The 20,321-nt window shown below is 38.5% G+C and overlaps 2 protein-coding genes across 3 annotated transcripts in view; one reads left to right on the top strand and one right to left on the bottom strand.

Moving 5' to 3' along the window:
- Positions 1 to 2,098: 2,098 nt before the first annotated feature.
- Positions 2,099 to 20,321, bottom strand: part of LOC149066972 (uncharacterized) — a 42,394-nt gene continuing 24,171 nt past the window's right edge. For both annotated transcript variants that reach the window (XM_089252882.1, XM_089252881.1), the window contains exon 5: positions 2,099 to 2,406. In XM_089252882.1, coding sequence (XP_089109008.1) covers positions 2,294 to 2,406 — 113 coding nt within the window. In that variant the 3' untranslated portion in view covers positions 2,099 to 2,293. The remainder of the gene's footprint in view (positions 2,407 to 20,321) is intronic.
- Positions 4,480 to 17,434, top strand: LOC149066973 (uncharacterized). Its single transcript, XM_089252883.1, has 2 exons — positions 4,480 to 4,673; positions 15,507 to 17,434. Exon 2 carries the CDS (start codon positions 15,508 to 15,510, stop codon positions 16,291 to 16,293), a length of 786 nt encoding a protein of 261 aa, XP_089109009.1. The 5' UTR covers positions 4,480 to 4,673; position 15,507; the 3' UTR covers positions 16,294 to 17,434.

Genomic DNA, 20,321 nt, shown 5'->3' with positions numbered 1-20,321 from the left:
ACGCACTAGACTACAGAGGCACCGAATCTCTCAATCTTTCCTTGGAGTTCGTGTACACTGAAAGGGACTGTACATGGACGGCCGACCAGTTGATTTTCCGACCATTTTCTTTCTTTCCACAATATATCTTCGCAACAGCCAGTTTTTAAAACCTTCGTATGGTAGCGGAGAGTGGCGTCATCCTTGTATATGTAACGGAAATACATAAAATAGCGAAATTTTTCGCGGACCTGCAGAAATTCCCACGGACGGACGAGCGAGTGGTCCAGTTGTACTAGAACACTTATTACAAGCATTAATGTCGTTCAAATGTAGCAAGATGTTTCTGGTTTGGAAGCGCTGAAATCGAGAATCGGAGAAACTTCAAGATAATGTTAATAATTAGAAAGTTATTTTTAAACGACGCGATATCGCTATTTTCTCTTAGAGATGAGTAATAAATCATTCGAAATCCATTTCGAACGACGATAACAACTGAGCAAATAATCAATAGCACAAATGTCGGAGCGTATTTTCTGTGGAAAATCGCTCCTAAACGCCAGTACATACGAGCGCCAGCTTAATTATGCGCGAAACAAGAACTACTCTTCGATCAAGGAGGAGGGACGGCAGTAAAATTCACGAGAAAAACGTCTTTTCATCAAATCAAGTCACAAAATGAATGACATTGATTTTGGCATTAAAAACGATCAGTTTTATCTGCGGCAGGAAATCGGACATTCCTGTGGAAAATTCGAGGATGGAACGACTCGATTATTGGATCGACATCGATTTAGAGGATCGTTAGAGTTTCAGATTCCCGTTACTCCATGAAGAAAGACGGATTCAATTCTAGGCCACGATGATGATTGGTGTGTGAACCAAGTACACGCGAAAGATGCGTCTCTTACCAGATCCCGAATTTCCCAAGAATTAGTAGAAAAACACTTTGATAGTGATTCCCGGATGCGAGAATATTGCTCGTGAACGTCCTTCTCCAATAAAGGTTCATATATAATTTTAAATATTTATAATTTAAATAATTTTTTTTAAGTTTCATAACTTTTTGTATTGTGTGTACATTTAATTTCTTGCAAGAATAATTAAGATAATTTTTTTTTTATAAACTTGTATATTTTTTTGCAATTTTTCTTGTCAAATTTCACATAATTTTTTTTCCTTGCAATTCATTTCTAATTTCGCTGATCCTTTTTCCCTTTTTGTGCTTTCTCTCTCTCTCTCTCTCTCTCTTTATGATTCTCATAACTTTTTTTTTTCTTTTTGAGAAACCCATAATTATTTTTTTCTTTTTGCACCTCGCAAATTTTTTTCGAACCTCAATTCTTTTGACCTCGTAATTTTTTGTGTACGAGGGGAATCGGTCAAAGCCGACCATAAAGTCTAGGTCGTCAACAATGTGGAATTAGTTGGTTGGCTCCGATTGTTTTGTTGTTGGACGAATATTTTTCTATAGCCTTTTATTTTAGTCGTTCATTTCTGCCATGTGCATTTATAAATTAACTATATTTTATACAAGATGTCGTGTCACTCTTTTCATCATCGCATTTCATTCTTATGAACCTCTTTTTTTTTTCTTTTTAAACCTCACAAAATTTTGTAAGTTCTTCAATGCCAAAAGTTTTTATTTTTTATTTACACTCTTGCTCATATTTTTTTCAGGCTCATCGAACGTGGGGGGGGGGGGGGGGGAAGACGAATTTTCCACCTTCACGCCTATGCTAATACAATTTTTTTTGGGAACAGGGGGGGGGGCCTGTTACTAGCCCATAGCAACAGTTCTTTTTGCCCATGAAGCAAATGCGGCCTACAAAGGTGGTTTTATGCAACCTGTGAAAGGAAGGCCATGTTGGCCATATTAACAGCATCACGAGTCTCAGGCCGAGCAATGCATCGAGGATCCCTACAAATTATACACAATGCAACGTGATCTAAGCCCCCCCCCCTTCCCTCCACCACGCATTAAATCTTTCTTATGTGCATAAAATACTCACCCTACAAATTTTTTCTGTTTTGCCACCCACATTTCCATTTTTGATCGGAAAAAACACCCCTAAGATTTTACAAATAAAACAACGAATTTCAATTTCAGGAAGATCGATCAGTTTTTTTTTTTCTTTAATGAGAGACGAATGTTCTTACACAATAAGATCAGGAGAGGATACACCTAATATATGTACAAAACGACACATTGTATGTTTTTAATATGATTCTCGATTCACGTACGATTATATTTATTTACACGTCGATTCTCGGAAATGATTCTCCTCACCAAGGCGGCTAACAAATGCTTTGTCTAAAGGAGACCGAGTTTTTCCTTTTCTTTCTGTTTCTTCCGCACCAGCTCGATGTTTCGGTCCCTCCACGTGCTCTTCCTCAGCTTGATCGGCCGACTGCCGACGTACCTTCCTGCAAAAATAACACTAGCGTGAAAACACGTAATATAAAGCATGAAACAAACAAGTTCCAAAAACCGAATCTGAACGGGCAAGTAGGTCTCTATGGGCTGTATTCACCGACATGGTTTAAAATGTAGTGAGAATTTTTGGATAAGATAAACATAGATCGGTTAAAAACCTGAATTTATCCAATCCGTGTCGATCTCTTATCAAAAAATTGTGAGACTATAGTTTAAATCATGTCGGTGATCCCTATATCAGTTAAATGCTAAGTAAGCGAGAGATGGAGCTCCGGGTGGAAAAGTTCGAGAACCAATGTCATATCTCTTTCAAAGCAGATGAGAACAAACGTGGGGGATATTTTTTTCTCCCTGTAGTTGATTATTTGTTATAATTTTCATCCCCCCCCCCCTTCTTTTTTAACATCGGGGTATTTTATAAAACACCCACAAGACTTGAAGTCAGAGCTCCCTGCCGTTCAGATATATGTTACGGTAAATGTGATAAATCCGATTATTATGCACAATCGTCGAGCATTTTGGTGTGTTTCATAAATTTCTTTAAATTTCACTTTTACCGGAGATTACGCAAAATACCCAAGCGTCGCGTCGTTGGTAAACATGATAAATCATACATGCATTGTATGATATCATTATATCGGGGTTAGATCACAAAATTTATTATGACTGTATCGGGGTCCGACTATTTTCATCACACATACCAGATAGGTTTGGAATTTTTTTCATATTTATCAAATTCATAAATTACACTAGGGTATTATGCATAATCGCAGATAAAGGCGATAAATTTCAAGTACTCATCAAATTTACCAACTAAACTTGGATGCCATCATGTATATTGGTCGGTAAAAAAAAAAGTGATAAATTCATCAAACTTACCAAGACGATTGGTAAGTATGCATAATAACCAATTTATCACATTTACCGTAACATATATATCTTCAGCGACAACGACAGCGTGTAACTCCAAATTTGGGCGTACAGGATCGGAAAGAGTTTTTGGCAGTGGTTCTCAAACTTTGTCTACCTGCGGCTCCCTCCCATTTGTCGTCGTTTATCCGTTTTGGCTCCCAAAAAAATAGTCCAGAAAAAGTTCCCTTCAAAGCTCTAAATGGGCACACATTAATGCAACAACTTCTCAAGACGCCCCTGACAGAGGTTGAGCCGACGCACACTTTGAGAACCACTGGGTTAAGGGAGCTTTGAAATTTTGTTTCAGCATCCGAAAAGAGCAGAAAAAATTTATAAATTGGCCTTTCTTTTGATTCGGGAAGGAGGGGCCACAAAAATTTAACTTTTACATTTCCGTAATTAATAACTGCACGGGAGTGAAATTATCGAAGCAGAAATTTACCTTTTTCCGTCGATCATTTTTAACTCCTAAACTTTCAAATCAACCGTAGAATTTGTGTCCCTTCTTTTCGAATGTACTACGTGTAACGCTACCCGCCCTTCCGCCGTATACCAACCGAAATGGAAGTTTAAGCAGGTTATCCGTTCCCCGACCGCGCCCTCCGGGTTACAGAGCTTATATCGCTGGTGCGACAGAGCCTGGTCGTGCTCGGCTCGTTTAGTTTATCCGTTTAGCACGCATAAAATCCGTTATACAAAAGAAACACAAAAGGGGGAAAAAATCCTCAAATGTCATCCAAGAAAAAAGACGGAAGAAGAGAAGAAACAAGAAAGGTACGGAGACGAATCCCTGATAATTCTGAGAATTCAAAGCTGAGCACCAGCGAGTTCCAAGTAAATTCACACTCTCGCGTCAACAGAAAATATAAATATTAAAAATAACACCAGGATTTCCTTCCTAATCTCCAAACTCCAGCATTTCAACAAAAACAAAGAAAAGTGGGGGGAAAAAATAAGGAAGGAAACGGAATAAATCCTTTTCATTTTCTTATCACATGCAAAAAAAAAAAACCCTTCCAAAAAAATACAGGGGGGGGGGGGGTAGAGAGAGGTACTTACATACATATTACACCACACCCACACAATGAAAAAGTCGGTCTCTTGCGCGCGCGCGCGCCTCGTTTAAAAAGGGATCGCAGGCAGCGAAACGCGCTTCACTTTCGAAAAAGACCAAACCAGGTGAACATCATCAACCCCCCAATCTGTATGTGCGACGACAAACATCTCACCGGAAAAGAGCATCTCTTCTTCTTTTTTCATAAATACGTACGAAGTTCGTCGAGTAAAGAGGAGCCCAAAGCCGAACCAACACAACGCGTCTATTTTCCTCTGTCATCACATCAAGGTAATTGTCATAATCTCCCTTCTAAACTTATTCCTTTAATTAAAAATACGTATACCATAATAGCAAATTTTTTCTGATCCAACAGTTAAATAAACGGAGCTGAAACGGGCCAGACTTGCCTCGGACATTAATAAATTTTAAGGTCAAATAAAAATTGCGGATTGCGCGTTTGTATAATTATTTTTTGGTATTATATAATGCAATAGCAAAGAATAGATGGTGGAAAAACCAGGAGTGTTTAATGTTTGCGCGGGGGGGGGGGGGGTCGAATCACTCATCACTCAAATCGATGACTTATTAAATAACGCATCGCGAGTCCCAGTGAATTTTTTCTGATTTCGAATTTTTATATTGCAAATATCGAAATGATCTTAAAGCATACGTGTTTTAAGCCATGGCCCTGCAGGCCGAATGTGGCCCTCGGAATCAGCTGATGTGTTGCGCGACCTCAAACATAATTTTGTGAAAATGAACTATGTCAGTGTTTCTCAACCTATCTGAAAACAAGGACCAGTGAAATATCTAAATAAGTTATAAATATTCATCTCACATATTTGGCACGTTTAACGTTTTGTCCGCAATTTTTTGAAATTTTAATTACGATTGGTGATTGTGCTTACTTCTGCTAATGCTTTTGATGGCAATTGGTGATGTCCCGTATATATTTTACGGATTATTATTCAAGATCTCAGTTTAGAGTATTGTTCTCAATAAAATATGGTCATCAGATCGTTTGAATATTTTTTTCCGTGCAACACATTTTTGTTTACTACAATTTGTAGCCTCCTTTTCCACACTCTTCAGCGATTTCAGTAGTAATTACCAAATTGCATTTAAAACAATAAATTACGATTTCTCGCAATATTCAGTGTCATCTCATATTTAAGATCGCACTTTCCTGCATTCTCCTGATGATGTATGGTGAACCTAAGTATGAAGGAATAATTTTATTTGAACTCATATTTGAAATTACTAATATCAATTACATCAGGTGGATAATTTTATCAAGTCTGCCTGCGGACCACGTATGCCCTCGTTGCAGACCATAGGTTGACAAACGCTGAACGATATCATTGTTCATATAATTATTGCTTGGTTATGCACTAGTTATTGAGTTTAAGGGCATCCCCCATATTTATTTTTTATTTTTATTTTTTGAGCGCCCCCCCCCCCAATATTTCTAGCAACTTTATGCCTAAGGCCTGTAGATAAAATGGTATTAAATTTCAACGTAGATAGTTTCTAAGTTGTACAATTCTTCTATGTGAAAAGATACTGTTTTTTCAGTTTTAAAATTTCCCATACTGCTAAAACAAATGTATAATAAATCGGAAATCATAGAAAATTTTATTCGATTGTGACCCACGACTAATTACCAAACCACTGAAGTGACCCACCAAAGGTTATCAAACCCCTTAAGGGGGCTGGTGCACGATCTTCGCTTCTCCCATGCTTTTCTTATATGAAAAATCCCCTACGGTTAAGGAACATTTAAAATTTTTCTATTCACGTTATAGTATATACAAGAACTTAATTGTTTTGTTTCTAACTCTGTGGATATTTTTACACAATTTAACGATGGTTTAGGATTTTAGTTGCCGATTAAGTTTTCGAAGTTCAACTTCAACAACATGCAACTTTTTCAAAAATCACCAAAATCTACCCATATTTAAAACCCAAACCTTACCACATACGTATCATAATTTTGTTACAAAATCATTTCAATGAGTAATCCTGTCATTAAAACAAGTTATGTTTGTCCTTATCTGACATAAAAAACAGTTTTGAAAAAAAGAGCATATTAATGGAAAGCATTAGCATTTATAATGCTTGCCAGGTTTATATTGAATATTTAAAAAATACTTTAAGTGCAGGTGGAACAAAAACTCGATCGCAGTTAGACGCAGAAAATTTTATAGTATTTAATGAAAATGTGTTTTTTGGCTAATTTTCGAGCAAAAACCCCCTTAAATGGTCCACGATGTTTCCAAACCAATAAAGTTGTCGCCTACCGATTGCAAACACCCTCAAGTAACTCGCGACACACTTCCAGATCACTTGATGCCACACCACGTTTCCAAACCACGCGATTGGTCCATGGAATAATTCCCGATAACTGAGTGACCCGCGGCACATTTCCAGGTCATTTAAGTGGCTCGCGACACGTTTCCAGAACAGTGAAGTGGTCCGCTTTAGCCAAACTTTTCAACACCCTTGTCTTAAATAAAGTCTCAGTCCGGGTCATCGTTTTCTATGAGACCTTTCCTTCGTTGGAACTGACGCAGCTTCTTTCACTGAAGACCGTTAGCATTCAGTAGGCAACCATAATGGAAAAATTCGGAATCGGGATACAATCTGGAAAATCGAAATCATAAAAGAAAAAATAGTCATAAATGACAAAAGTATGAATATTGGCAAGTGACTCACGGGGAGAATCAGTTTTCAGTCAGTCGCTCAATCTCTAGGCGTTTTCCAAGTTTAATCGATCATCAGATCATATTACATATATTCAAAGACGCGGGCCGCGTCAATCTCTTTTGAGGGTCTTGTATTTAGTCCACGGATTGACAATGTGCAGCTCGGACGTACGAAGGTGTACCCAAAAAAATTAAACTTTTTTCCGGAGGTAAGAGAGCACAATACTTCCCTGTGCTCCCACTTCTTGCATGTACATGACCATCTTTCATCACTATTCTGCAGGAAAGGTCTAGTTCTCCCTCGCCAAAGGATGTGAACCCGATCTCCCATTTAGGAAGTCTCTCGACGCAGAGCAACCAGATATACAACGTTTAAAAAATTCAGAACAGGCAAAATAAACTGCTGAGTTTTTTTTGTTTTTTTTTTTTGGTTACCGAATTCGTAAGTCAGATGGTAGCACTTGTCGAACACAAAACAGACATTCCTCAGAAACAAACTTCACGTAAAGTAGACAACACACACGACACGCATGCATCATTCCGTCATGCATCAATTCATTAGAAGTTTTTCAGAGGGAATGTTTACGAAGTGCACGTGCCTTATAGTAATAGTTGTGCTCCCATCATCCAAGGATGATCAGCGTAGTAGCGTGTTCCATATTCCTGAGATGATCTAGATTTTTTTCCTTTTCAGCATGAAGTTCACAAAATAACGTACAGATGACGATAGTAAGCCTATATACGTTCTTGCTTTTTTTTAATTTCAGCTTCGTATTCCTGTTCTATTCTGAAAAATGTCTGTTGAAAGTGAAAACGACGCATCACGTGGATCCCGCGGTAGGAAGAGAATACGGAAAATTTGTGCCTGCATTACCGTATATTCTGTAATAATATGTGAATTTTAGGATGCCCCCTGCGAATATATAAAATCTGGTTTTTTGTGGCCCCGAAATTCTTTTCGCACTGGGTCCCACGTCTGGTAAGGGCGGTACTAATACGCCTTGATATAGCGTGTACCTTCCCGGAGTGAATTTTGTTCATAATTCACCACTATAAATTAATTTATAACCCTTCGAAGGGCACAAGTGCCGGATCTCTCTATAAGCTAGACCAGCTGCAGCCTAGGACCTCGAGGTCGACAAAGGGCCTCAAAAATCTCAAAACTGTTATTTTTGGAGAAATTACTCAAAGATCAAATTCTAAAACAGAAGGAAACAGGAAGTTTAGAATTTTGTTACCTCACATTACAAATGTTCACTACAAAAAACAGCAAAAATTAGTAGTTAACAAAGGACAGCTAGAGGTGGCCACACAACTATTGCCTTCCCCCTATTACCTTCAATAGCTTAGGATCCCATCAAATCTAAATCTGGCCATTGATCTGGTGCCGAAAACTGAAAAAAAAAATCACACGGGTCAAGAGCCGGTGAGAGATAAACTTGTGTAAATGTGAACAGACATCAGATTTGAGATTTATAGCTGGATTTATGAAGCATCTGAGTTTGAGTGACATCTATCTTTCACAAAAATCGACTGAGAAAAAAGGAATTTTTTTTTTTACGAAGCCGTTTTGAGAGCATTTTTTCTCCGACTAGTCCCGCAGCTTAAGGGTTAAATGGCGGCATGTCACCTCGTTCGAACCAAGAAAACCGTGAGCAAAATCCTTCCGTGATTCCAAACCTCCAAAAAGCATCTCGAAGCAGTTCTGCAGCTATTTTCCCAAAAATGAACTTGATGCAATCTGTTGTCATTAAAAAAAAAAACGAAGGACAAATTACACAGATTCAAGGATAAGAGTGGGTATCTCACTGACTTTATGAAACTTAAGGGCAATGTTCGGCCAATGGATGCGGAGGAAAGTCACGTACAAACACCAAATCACAACACCCCCCCCCCCCCCACGGCGAAAAAATTTAACGTTACTTTTATAAGCGTTATTATTATTATACTAGCGTTACTTTTATCTTATGAATCTCAGTTGAATGGACGACGATCTTTTTGTTTAACCTGCGGGAACAGCCCAAGAAAAGCTGCTCTAAGTGAGGCTGAGTGAAAAAAAATCCCTTTTTTTCAGTTGACTTTTGTGAATGATAGATGGCAATCAAACCCAGACTTACAAATTGAATATAATCAAAAGAAAAAAAAAACCACGGTTTTTTAAACAGAGAATCTGGATTCGAACCCACACCCACTGGCAAAATAACGATTGTAAGCAGGCACTCTCAACTCTCAGCACCACTGCTCAACAATGTACACTCGTCCAATATAGTAAAAACCAGCCCGTCAGAAAATAGAGAAATAATAAAACTATATAGAATATATATATGCGTACGTCATCTATACGTCATTTAAAGAATTTCATCTCAAAAAAAAAAATTGTAATCATCTCTGGATTACGCGCTACAACGCTGATCATCCATGGATTATGGGAGCACACTGAGGGTGTGTGTGTATATATATATATATATATATATATAAATCTGATAAATAGATTGCTTATCTTGCAACAGTAATGCATTTCATAGCATTTTCAGAATACTTTATATTACCTTAGGTTATGAACATAATGCGTCCGTATTTCAGATTCTGGAAACACGCGTCGTCTCCAATTGGTTAAAAACCCGAATTTCAACTTTTTTAGCCTGAAATTCGGGTTTTTAACCAATCGGAGACGACGCGGGTTTCCAGAATCGGAAATACGCACGCATTATGTTCACACCCTTATGCCCGAACGCAGCCCACACGCGACCCTGGGCCTTATTTTATTAGCTAGACGCAGTTGATGTCAAAAATAACGTGACTCGCGTTAATATAAATATGCCTCTGCGAGTAATTCGACTGGGATTCCTTAAAATATCGCCCTTCCCCCAGTCATCGGATACATGATGGAGAACAATATGTAATCTCGTGGGATAAAATTACCAAAAATAATCGATTAAAGCAATCTCGGTCACCGGAAACACTCCACACACGAACACAAATGTCCGTTGTGAATTTTAATTAAAAATTGTGTTGAAAAGTGATATTAAGGGAGGGGGTAGATTTTTTTTCCCCCCGAATCAAGAAATACCGAACATTGTACTTGGTACAAAGAGAGAGCTAATTTTATATTTTGCTTCAATAACAATATAAATAACATAAAAACTCGCATTTGCTCTTCATCACACGCAAACAAAACATGGGTCCTGGCGTCGAAAACGTTAACAACACAGATGAAATTAGAAGCTGGTATCTAGATTATGCAGAACATTCGTTTTCACTTGAGAATGTAAAAACACAGCACGATGTAGGTACGATTAACAGCTGATCGATTAACCGACCCGATTAATCGGACCAGCGCTAAATAAAACATATCCCGCCAATTCACTTCTAAGCTATAAAATTTCAATTATGAATCAATGTCCGACTTTGTCCATTTTGTTCTTTGCCTGGTCCGAGAAAAGTTTACCCATCACTGGAGTACGGCATGCTGCACGCAAGTCTAATGATTATCTCGCATCTGGTCGAACATTTGTGTTGTTTTCACACTCTGAAGTGGAAACGAATGCTCTTTACATAATCCAGATGTATTGCACTACCTATGGGTGAGAATTTTAATTATTTTTTTTTCCTTCGGTGAAAAAAACCTGACTCTTCGACAAGTCTAAAGGCACAAATCGTAAATTTTACAATTTTTTTTTTAAAATCCGTTCAAATTTATGGGTCAGTCTGTATTACCACCGTAGTGGTCGAGTACTCATAGTGACGGATTCGCATCACGAGGATCCGGGTTCGAACTCTACCGGTGCCACAGTGGTGGTCGGCTAACGTTGGTTTTCTGTGGTTCCGAACTTCGATCGCTCCGTTAAAAATTCTCGTCCTGAGAGCAACAGGTCTACAACACACAAATACTCAATCATTTAACTTCCCTCATAGCTCGAAAAATAGATGGCAACACTATATTATTACAGAGAAACAAACTTCACGTTGAGTTAACACATACACACGTTCTTTTCTAGTACCGCCCAGGGGGGTTTTTTTTTTGCCTTATGATCTTTCTTCCTTGAGACCGGGAGGGGGAGGCATGGTCTGGTAAGGAATTCAGTCCGTATTCATTCTACCAAAAATAGCATGTAGTAGTTAACGTTAGCGAATAATTAATGAGATTTCCGCGCCTTTTTTATATAGCACAGGTAATATTTCCGTGGCATCGATATGCAAGGCTAGATAGTTCATGGATTGCAAAAAAAATTCACATTTAGGGCAATCTGTACTTGATCTCGGAGCACCCTGGAGCGACTGTTAAGACCTGCTAGGTTTTACTAAGGGTAGTTGGTAAAAGCCCAAAATACACTTGTAAAAACGTTTCTATTTCAGACTTTTATCAAGTCAAAACCCGTTTTTAATGAATCAATTGACCATCCATCATGAACTTATTATTATTAGTTCCTGGCCTTATTAATCATTACAATTAATTAATAATGAACTAATGAATTTATTAACCACCATGAAACTTATTGCTGAGTAATTCTTCTAATGAATTAATTTACTGATTAAAGTTTACACTGTTTGAAGTAGATTAATTAATCAATTTACTTCAAACAAAAAGTAAAAGCCTGAATTTATCATTTCTTGACGCTTAATCATAATTTATGGTTAATTGATTAATTAAAACTAGTTTAAAATTACAATTCACAAATTAATTAAATACTATGAACCACCATAAAAAATGGTGGTTTAAGAATTATATGATTGCTTAATAGAATTACTCTTCATCTTATTTCTTGATTAACATTGTTATATAAAATTTTCCATGGTCAATTCAACATAGATACTTCTGGTATATTTTAGCCAAACCATCCTATATCTATCCATGACTCGACTATTCCCTTAAAATAAAACCCATTTTTGCTTCCACTGACTGCTTTAAATACAGCTTCTTTCCTCATACCATTAGCGAATGGAACAAAATCCCAAGCTTTATTGTCGAATCCCCACTTTCAATAGTTTTTTGTTCAATATCAAACAATATCTTTGTCATTTTCCATCGCATCCCTCTTGTATAGGCCCCAGGGCCAACAATACTGTATAAATAAATAATAATTATAATTAATAAGTAATAATTAAAATAAATGAATTAATTAACCACCATGAACGCTGGTTATTTCAATGACGCTAATAAGCGTCAAGAAATACGTTCATTGTGATTTTAATTAATTATAATTTTAAAATATTTGCAATTAATAAATTAACCATAAATTATAACTAGAAAAACTGAGCATCAAGAACTTAATTCATGATGGTTAATTGATTCGTTCACCCCTTTACAATCACGGACGTGATATTGCGTCCAAACGCCAGTAGAATAAATTCAAACAAGTTCTCTGTGTTTTCTTTCCTCTCTTCACCATCGCGAAGCTTTACAGTAACCCTATCTCTAATGGAAGTTGCTCTTCCTTTCCCACCTTTTTTAAAACATTCCTGTTAATGATTTTTTTCCACACATATAATGTATCTTTCTACTATACATGTCATAGCGAAAGAGAACACGAAGGGGGGGGGTGTAAAGAGGACACTAAAATAAAACTCTCTTATCTACCCTAACCTCTTTATACTTTTCTTTTGATATATATCTTTTTTTCTTCCCGCCTCCTTTTTTTCCTAACGTGTGGTTGCCAGAAAACCTTGACAGCGCAAGGTTACCAGATTTATCACAGATTCGTTGAATAGAGATACCCCAAATTTCTTGCCAAAACATCGTATGTGAAGTGGTTAAAAACGGTCTTTCACTGTTTGGAGTAAATTGATTAATTAATTTACTCCGAACAGTATGAACTTTAAATCAATAAGCGAATTCATTACAATTACTTAGCATCAGGGACTAATAAGTTTATGATGGAAAATCGATTTATCAAAAACGGGCTTCGACTTGGCAAAAGTTCGAAATGAAAGCATTTGCATGCATATTTCGGGATTTTGCCAACTCGCCTTGGTAAAAACTAAGTCTCACCGAGGTTTTAGCAGTCTTCGGGCTTTCACCGTAATATGTATATGCAGTGCATACCATACCAAGAATTTCTGAAATAAAGGAGACACTGAGGATAAAATGAGTGTCCTACGCTGTTTCTATTGTAAAGGCTAATAGAGAAAAAAGATACCTCGCTGAAAATAACGAGAAAAAGGGACGAACCCTATTCGACCGACATAATGAAGTTCGGAACCGCTGATGAACTTCATGCGAGGGACTTTTCCTCATAACAACTTTAGCATGAAAAAAGACGATATATGGGCAAACGAACCTTGACGAATAATAATTTGTATTTTTGTTTTAGAAGCGGAAGCAGCTCTCGTTAACAAAAGTGTTCGAATTTCTTCAAAACGACAGTTGCGTAAAAGACAAAAAACTTTTTAATGAATTTCTCCGATGATTCGTTAAGAACCTAGTCGTGAACTCCGAAAAACGAAAGAGAAAAGACGGAAATGCACTCGAAGTCTTAAAATAAAATTAGACACGCTCATTGGTTTCAATGGCGTTCTCTCACCCCCCTTTCTATTTGCAAACAAAATTTATGTATCGGTGGTAAAATTTGAATGTAAATTTTTGCTTCTTTTCCTTCCAAATTAAAAAGCAGCTTTTATTCTTGTATCTATGGCTAAGCTCAAGTATTTTTTTTTTTTAGCCTCGTCCCCAACCCAGTTTCAATTTTTTGCTCTATAAATTTACCAGACAATCGTTTTGGGGAGGCACCCACCATTACTACCACTTATAATTTCGTAAAAATTTCTAACGAATTGATACGAGCCGGAACGTGTGGTCCTTGCATACAACGTTGTCAGAATTATGCGTGTTTCGCGCTCTAGGGGTTCTGTTACCTGTTTTCATATTTTGACGTGAAAACGGCAGATGCTTGAATTCCCGCTATTTCAGTATCGTGTTGAAGGTCTGCTTTCTAACACTTCGTGTGTCCTTTTTTTTCTTTCTTTTTCTCACACCGAGCATAACCCAGGTTTATCGCCATGGGCAATTTACTGCCTAGTGAGTTGTGCCGGAAGTGTAAGTGTGTGTACCTAACAGTCTGAGTACGTCTCTCGTGTTGTCTGATTTTTCGGTGCTGCCATCTATATTTCAGAAGTGAAGTGTAATGATTGAATATTTGCACTGCTTGTTGCTCTCTGTGGCGAGACTTTTTAACGGGGAGATCGACTCGTATTCGCGCCTCAAAGTTGGGAATCACAGAAAATTAACTTCAGCCGACCACCACTGTGGCGACGGTAGGGTTCGAACCCGGGACTTCGCGCGATGCGAGTCCGTCACTATGACCATTCGATCACCACAGAGGCACACTTCGTGTCCAGAAAATTCACCGCCAGCAATGTACCGTCGGGAAATTCACCAACAATTCATTGAATGTAAAATTTGGCCATTTGATCATTTTTGTCATACCACGGTCATTTTCTTCACGCGAGGGCTAATTAGACCGGGACCTACAACTTCTTGCCGATTCCGAACGGCCCCTCGGTGTGAGCAATAAGAAAATTCACTGACAACAGTTTGACATGAGCGAATGATTGAATGAATGACTGAATGAGTGAATGAATGTTTGATTTACTCCTTAAGTCACTCATTCATTCTATCATCACCTCACTAGGTTGCGCACTCTGTTACACACTCAACCTGGTCGCTCACTCTGTTACTCCCTCACTAGGTCACTCATTCAATCACTAACTCATCAGGTCACTCACTGTTACTCCCAGATTAAGTCGCTCACTCAATCACCAGGTCAAAAGCATTCTGTCACTCACTAGATAGCATGGTCTACCACTGAGCCGTTCACACAATGACGCTAGCTCACTCATTGGGTCACTCACTCTCTCACCAACGCTAATCACTCTTTCACTCAACTACTGCACCTCTAACTACTACTGACTGACTCAGTCATTCCTCACTCACTTACTGGCTCACTGATTCGTGTCGAACTGTTGTCGGTGAATTTTCCGTAAATCCTGGCACTTCAGCCAACAACGAGTACATAAGCTGTATTACGCCACTGCACTTTTTTTTTTAAAACCCCTCACTTTCCAGCACGTGCATCCTTTCATGATTAGCAATCTACCAGAGAGTGTGAGACTTATTCTGATGGTTATGGCCCCCACAAGGGCAGGGCTGACAGAGCTCTAGCCCTGAAACCCGGGACGATTCTTATCATTTTTTGTTTTTCACACTATAAACTCATCACACAGGCGCCCGGCTGCAAGATGTGTGTGTGTGTGTGGGGGGGGGGCATATGCTGACGGGCAATTTTTAATTACATTTGAAGTGTAATCTATTGCTTGTAATGAATAGTGATCATGTAATGTACACATGTGGCATATATTATACTAGATAATCTTCTTTGTGGAATAACATATTCGATTCTTTTCTTCCTTTACCCAACAGAATGAAGCATTTCCATTCATACACGAACGTCAACTTGATTCTGCTGAACCTCGTGCTGATTACATGCGAATTCGCGCAATCGCTCGACCTCGTATTCCCGGATCAAGAACAGCAGCAACGCCACAGTTCTAACTTGGAACAGCACAGGAAGAAGTCTTCCGAAAATAGTCCGAGATTGATGCTGATCGATCTCTCTGCCTTGAGCACGAATGCCGGGAGCTTCGGATCGCAGCCGCGGCCATCGATGAAGCTCGTCGACCTGTCCGCTCTGTCCGGGAATCCGGACCCAAGGCTGCCGGTCGTCCAGGCCACTTTCCCGGATCCGTGGGACGTGGGTCCGATGTTCCCTCAAGTTTTCGTTCCAGGCCGAGCCCGGCAGCGCACGCCTCTCAACGAGTACGACAACATGCTGGTGGACGACATCTACGGTAACCAGGAAGAAAAGACGCCGGTCGAACCGAACGCCGAGGATAACGAGATCATGATTTTCCCGGACATCGACAAGCACCTCCTGTCCATTCCCGTTTATCGCAGGACGTCCACGAAACGACAGCAAGACGTCCACGGCACACATAAGACTGACGCAAGTCAACAGCGCAAGTTGACGATGAGCAGAAGCCGCGACACGCAAGAATCCCGCCTGTTATCGATATTGCTCGGGGACTTGGTCGAGAGAAACGCGGCTGATTCAGCTGGTGATGGTAAGGATAATGGTGAAGATGCACAGGCTACCGCCCAGATTTTCCAGAGGAAATTGGACTACGCCTCAGCCTATGGTAAAAAGTGACTGACCTCTCCCCCACCCTCATCATTAGAACTTGAATTATTTTGCTGTTTGATTTATTTTTTAATTAGAAAAAATTGAATGTTAAATGGATCTTGCCATAAATTAAAAGTTCATTACAGTCCAATTTTGCCTCCACCCAAACTTGGCTCCTGAGAGATTCAACAGGCACCTCAAGTTTTTATTTTCAAGTCTTGCCGTAAAGGCTGCCATAAACTCTGTGGAACACGAACTCTCGGCTCGAGTAGATGAAGACAGGGCCGCAACTGGGGGGGGGGGGGGGGGGGAGCAGGCGTGTCTGGTGCCCAGGGCGCTGAACCAGAAGGCAGCACCGAATTCAATCTTTAACTGTTTCTTCTACATTACAAGAAGCGCCAAAATGCCGGCTTGCTCTGCGTGGCAAAATATCTAGTTGCGGCTCTGGATCTCTGGATGAAGATGTGTGTCCAAAGAACAATACTCTCTACGATCCCAGTTTCCAGATGAAACGCGAAAAAAAAAATTATGACGTCACAGGGAAATTGAACCAGTCCTTGTCGAAACTGGTTCTCGATAAGGCACTTATAAAGGAGTGCGGGCTTGCCGCATCCATTTTTGTTCAAAGAATAGGTTTGCCGCTCTAAATTAAGGCACCTTCATAACCGGCAGACTAATCATCCTCCATTTTAGTACGACAAAAACCAGTGTTTTGTTCAAAGTGACGTCGAGTCGTTAAAAAAATGCGGGATAGGGAACAGCGATTTGCTATAGCGATAATACTGGCATCATGGTTTTGCTCAAAAATGGTGCATAGGTCAGTCTGGCATTTGAAGGACCTCTAGTTCTCGATGCTCTACTACCCATGCAGTTGTCAAGTAGTGAATTGGCACTGGTTCCAACTTTTTTTTATTGGTCGAATTTTTTTTTGTTTACTCAAAACTATTGATCATGAAGACACTGTTCTTTGGACACTTGGCATCCACTCTGAGCGAGGATTAGAGTTATACGGAGCTTATGTGGTCTTAACAGGACACCCTTTGTGTATCTCCCCTCCAGCTTTCAATATATATTCACTGACACATTTACAAAAAAAAATATATATATATATATGTTTGGAAAAAAGTGAATGAGACTAATTGTATTGCTAATAAAAAGGTGATGCACCATTTTCTGCAGGTTAATGATTTCTTTTAACAAACTATTTTGCGCAATACAGATCAACGTAAATCTAAAAATTCAAAGAATTTCTAAACACACTTTTTAATTTAATAAAAAGTAAAAACTTTTATTTATTATGCAGTGGCGGCTCGTGGTCGGATTTTTTTTTTGGAGGGGGGCACAGATTTTCAAAAATATACAGTCACCTATCGGTGATGATATGTAGTCAAGTACATGTAGGGCCACAACTAGGATTGCTGCCGCCCAGGGCAAACATGATTTTGCCACCCCCCCCCCCAATTTAAAATTGGATTAATTTTATATAATGGTGTTCTTTGTTTCCCCCTAAAACTTGCTGCCCCCCCTCAATTTTTCCGCCCGGGGCAATCGCCCTCTCTGCCCTCCCTTCTCTTATTCTGGCCCTGAGTACATGTACTATTTACAATTAGTAAAGTATTGCACTGCATTGAAAACGTTTAATTTTGATTATCTGTATACCTATGCAGTACAAAAATAATAATGCTCTCCTGATTAAGTCGACCACAATTTATACTATCAACGCAACATTTACGTTAATAGTTTGCACAGTGAGCTTAAGTGATGTCTTAACAATGTTGAAAGCCATCATTTAAGTTTAGCGGTTGCCATCGGCAATGGTTTTTGCAAATTTTTAAAATTCTGTCTTCTTCACATATCAGGGTCATTGTGCACAGATGGGCGCAAAATTTGAGACTGTTTTCCAGAACCTTCACGAAATTCTGGACCTGAAAAACGAACCTTTGCAAAATAAAAATTAATGGAACCATAAATTTGAAATTTCATTTCTTTAGTGTAAATTAACCAGATTACTTTGCTTCCCGCAAAATTACTTATTTTTCACAAAATTAATGATCCTTTCCACAAAATTAATGATACTTTTCACAAAAATAAGGGAAAGTTTCACAAAAACTGGATCCTACAAAAAAGGTCTGGACAGACGCCTGCATATTATACTGTAATTTAAAATGTGTACAAATTTCTATGATAAAGTCATAAAATATATGCATATATTTTTTATTCAAATATATTCTAACTTTATTAACTCTATTCTAAGCCAATAAAACATATATATCCGCAGCGCTTTTTTTTTGCGTGCCCAAAATGAGCATAATAACCTATACTAACCATCCCCCTTTCTCCCTCCTCTGGCTTTCATACTACCAAAGGAATCTCATACGGCACGCGACAGAAAGCGGCCAAAGAGGAAAGAAGAATGCGTAGCTCTCCATGGAAAGCTCTGCTGAACGTTGACCATGACCCGTATTTTATCAGACTTTTTTTTTTTATCAGTGCTTCCGTGCAAAAATTTCTTTTCTAATTTATTAAATTCATTAAAAAAAAGAAAGAAATTCAATGGTATTAAGTTGGCATCAAATCTATTTGAAGAATTAAATTAATAGCGTAATTTTCAGGGGGGCGCGCGCACCTACGGCTTCCTTCACGAGCTGCCAATTATTATATGCAGAAAATTACGATACTTTTAGGCTGTATATGAAAGCTTGATAACTTCTGTGACGGCAGTACGAAATAGGAATTACTACTTTGAAGGTTGTGTAAAAAGCTCAATTGCTTCTTCTTCAAGTTCATCATAAAACTGGAATTACTTTTAGGTAAATATAAATATATATAATGATAAATTTGAATTTGTTCCAAATTTGCTTTCAGGCTGGATAAGAATCATGAATTGGCCCTTTTTGGGAGTTGAGTTTTTGCACCCATAAACAAACCAATTTAACCCCTTTCCTACCTCCACCATTTGACACGAATGTGCAACAAAAGTGGATTCATGGTAGCTATCACCCGTTGAAAAAATGCTATAAGACTGGAACCATATGAAAAAGGCATCAACATTTCAATCACTGTAAGAAACAAAAAGTCTAGACAGACCAACCCTATTTTTTTGGTAAAGTTCACTTCATGTTGTAAAAGGTGTTAGCTAAACACATTCTTTTCAACGAAAAATGAAGAAAATCTTTTCGATGTCTTGAAAAACGAGGAAAATTTTAAACTTTTTGACAGCTTTAGATTTTATTAACAATATATTCGTCGCAATACAAGTAGTACGTACATCAAGTTTCTCAGATGAGCACTATAACTTTGTATATTTCATCTTGTCTGTCAAGTGCCAAAAAAGCTGACGGTTCACTTTCTCTCACAGTGGGCAAGGTTGTCTTAATGAGTTAAGGGGGTCAGGCTCAAGCATTTTTCGGAGCTCCTTTTTTATTAACTTGATGAAAGTCCAAATTGGTCTTCAACAATTTAAATATTCACCCTCCTGTTAAGTGTTAATGCAAGGGAGGATTCAAAAGTGAAACACCCCTTTCCTCTTCTTTATCATTCTGGAAATACTCAATATTTAATTCAAAATTTCGTAAAGCTTTGTCCATGATAATCAGCTGACCAAGACCAAAGGCCGGAATAGTAGTAGTAGTAGTAGCAGCAAGTCACGGTAGAAATCTTTGTACCACCACCTTGGTAGGTAAGACAGTTTGGCTGCTTCTATTCCCAGACAACACCATTAGACTGCTGCATCAAATAGGCCTGTAGTGCTGAAGCTATTACCTGCTCAATGATGTATTGCATATTTATGTTAACCGTTGCATATCAATCATAAGTGTAACTGATAAATTATGTTTTGTTGTGTGGCAAGGGGACATGTTTGCAGGCATACTATACATCAGTAGAAAGCAGCAGATCAACTGATTTGATTTTGAATAAGTGTTCTGTGACTTTAGTCAGCATAGTGTACACATATTAATGAAATGTGTCAAGAGTAAAAATATTCAAACAACAGAGGGCGCAAAAAGAAATGATAGATAAACACAATGTCAAAAGTAGCAACAAAAAATAAAAAA

Source organism: Pholcus phalangioides, unplaced genomic scaffold, assembly GCF_987345545.1.
Source record: "Pholcus phalangioides strain wild (caught in Gottingen) unplaced genomic scaffold, Ppha-v1.0 ptg000031l_1, whole genome shotgun sequence".
Classification (NCBI taxonomy): Eukaryota; Metazoa; Arthropoda; class Arachnida; order Araneae; family Pholcidae; genus Pholcus; species Pholcus phalangioides.
Note: the sequence above shows the minus strand (reverse complement) of the source record. Positions and strands in the feature narration are given on the sequence as shown.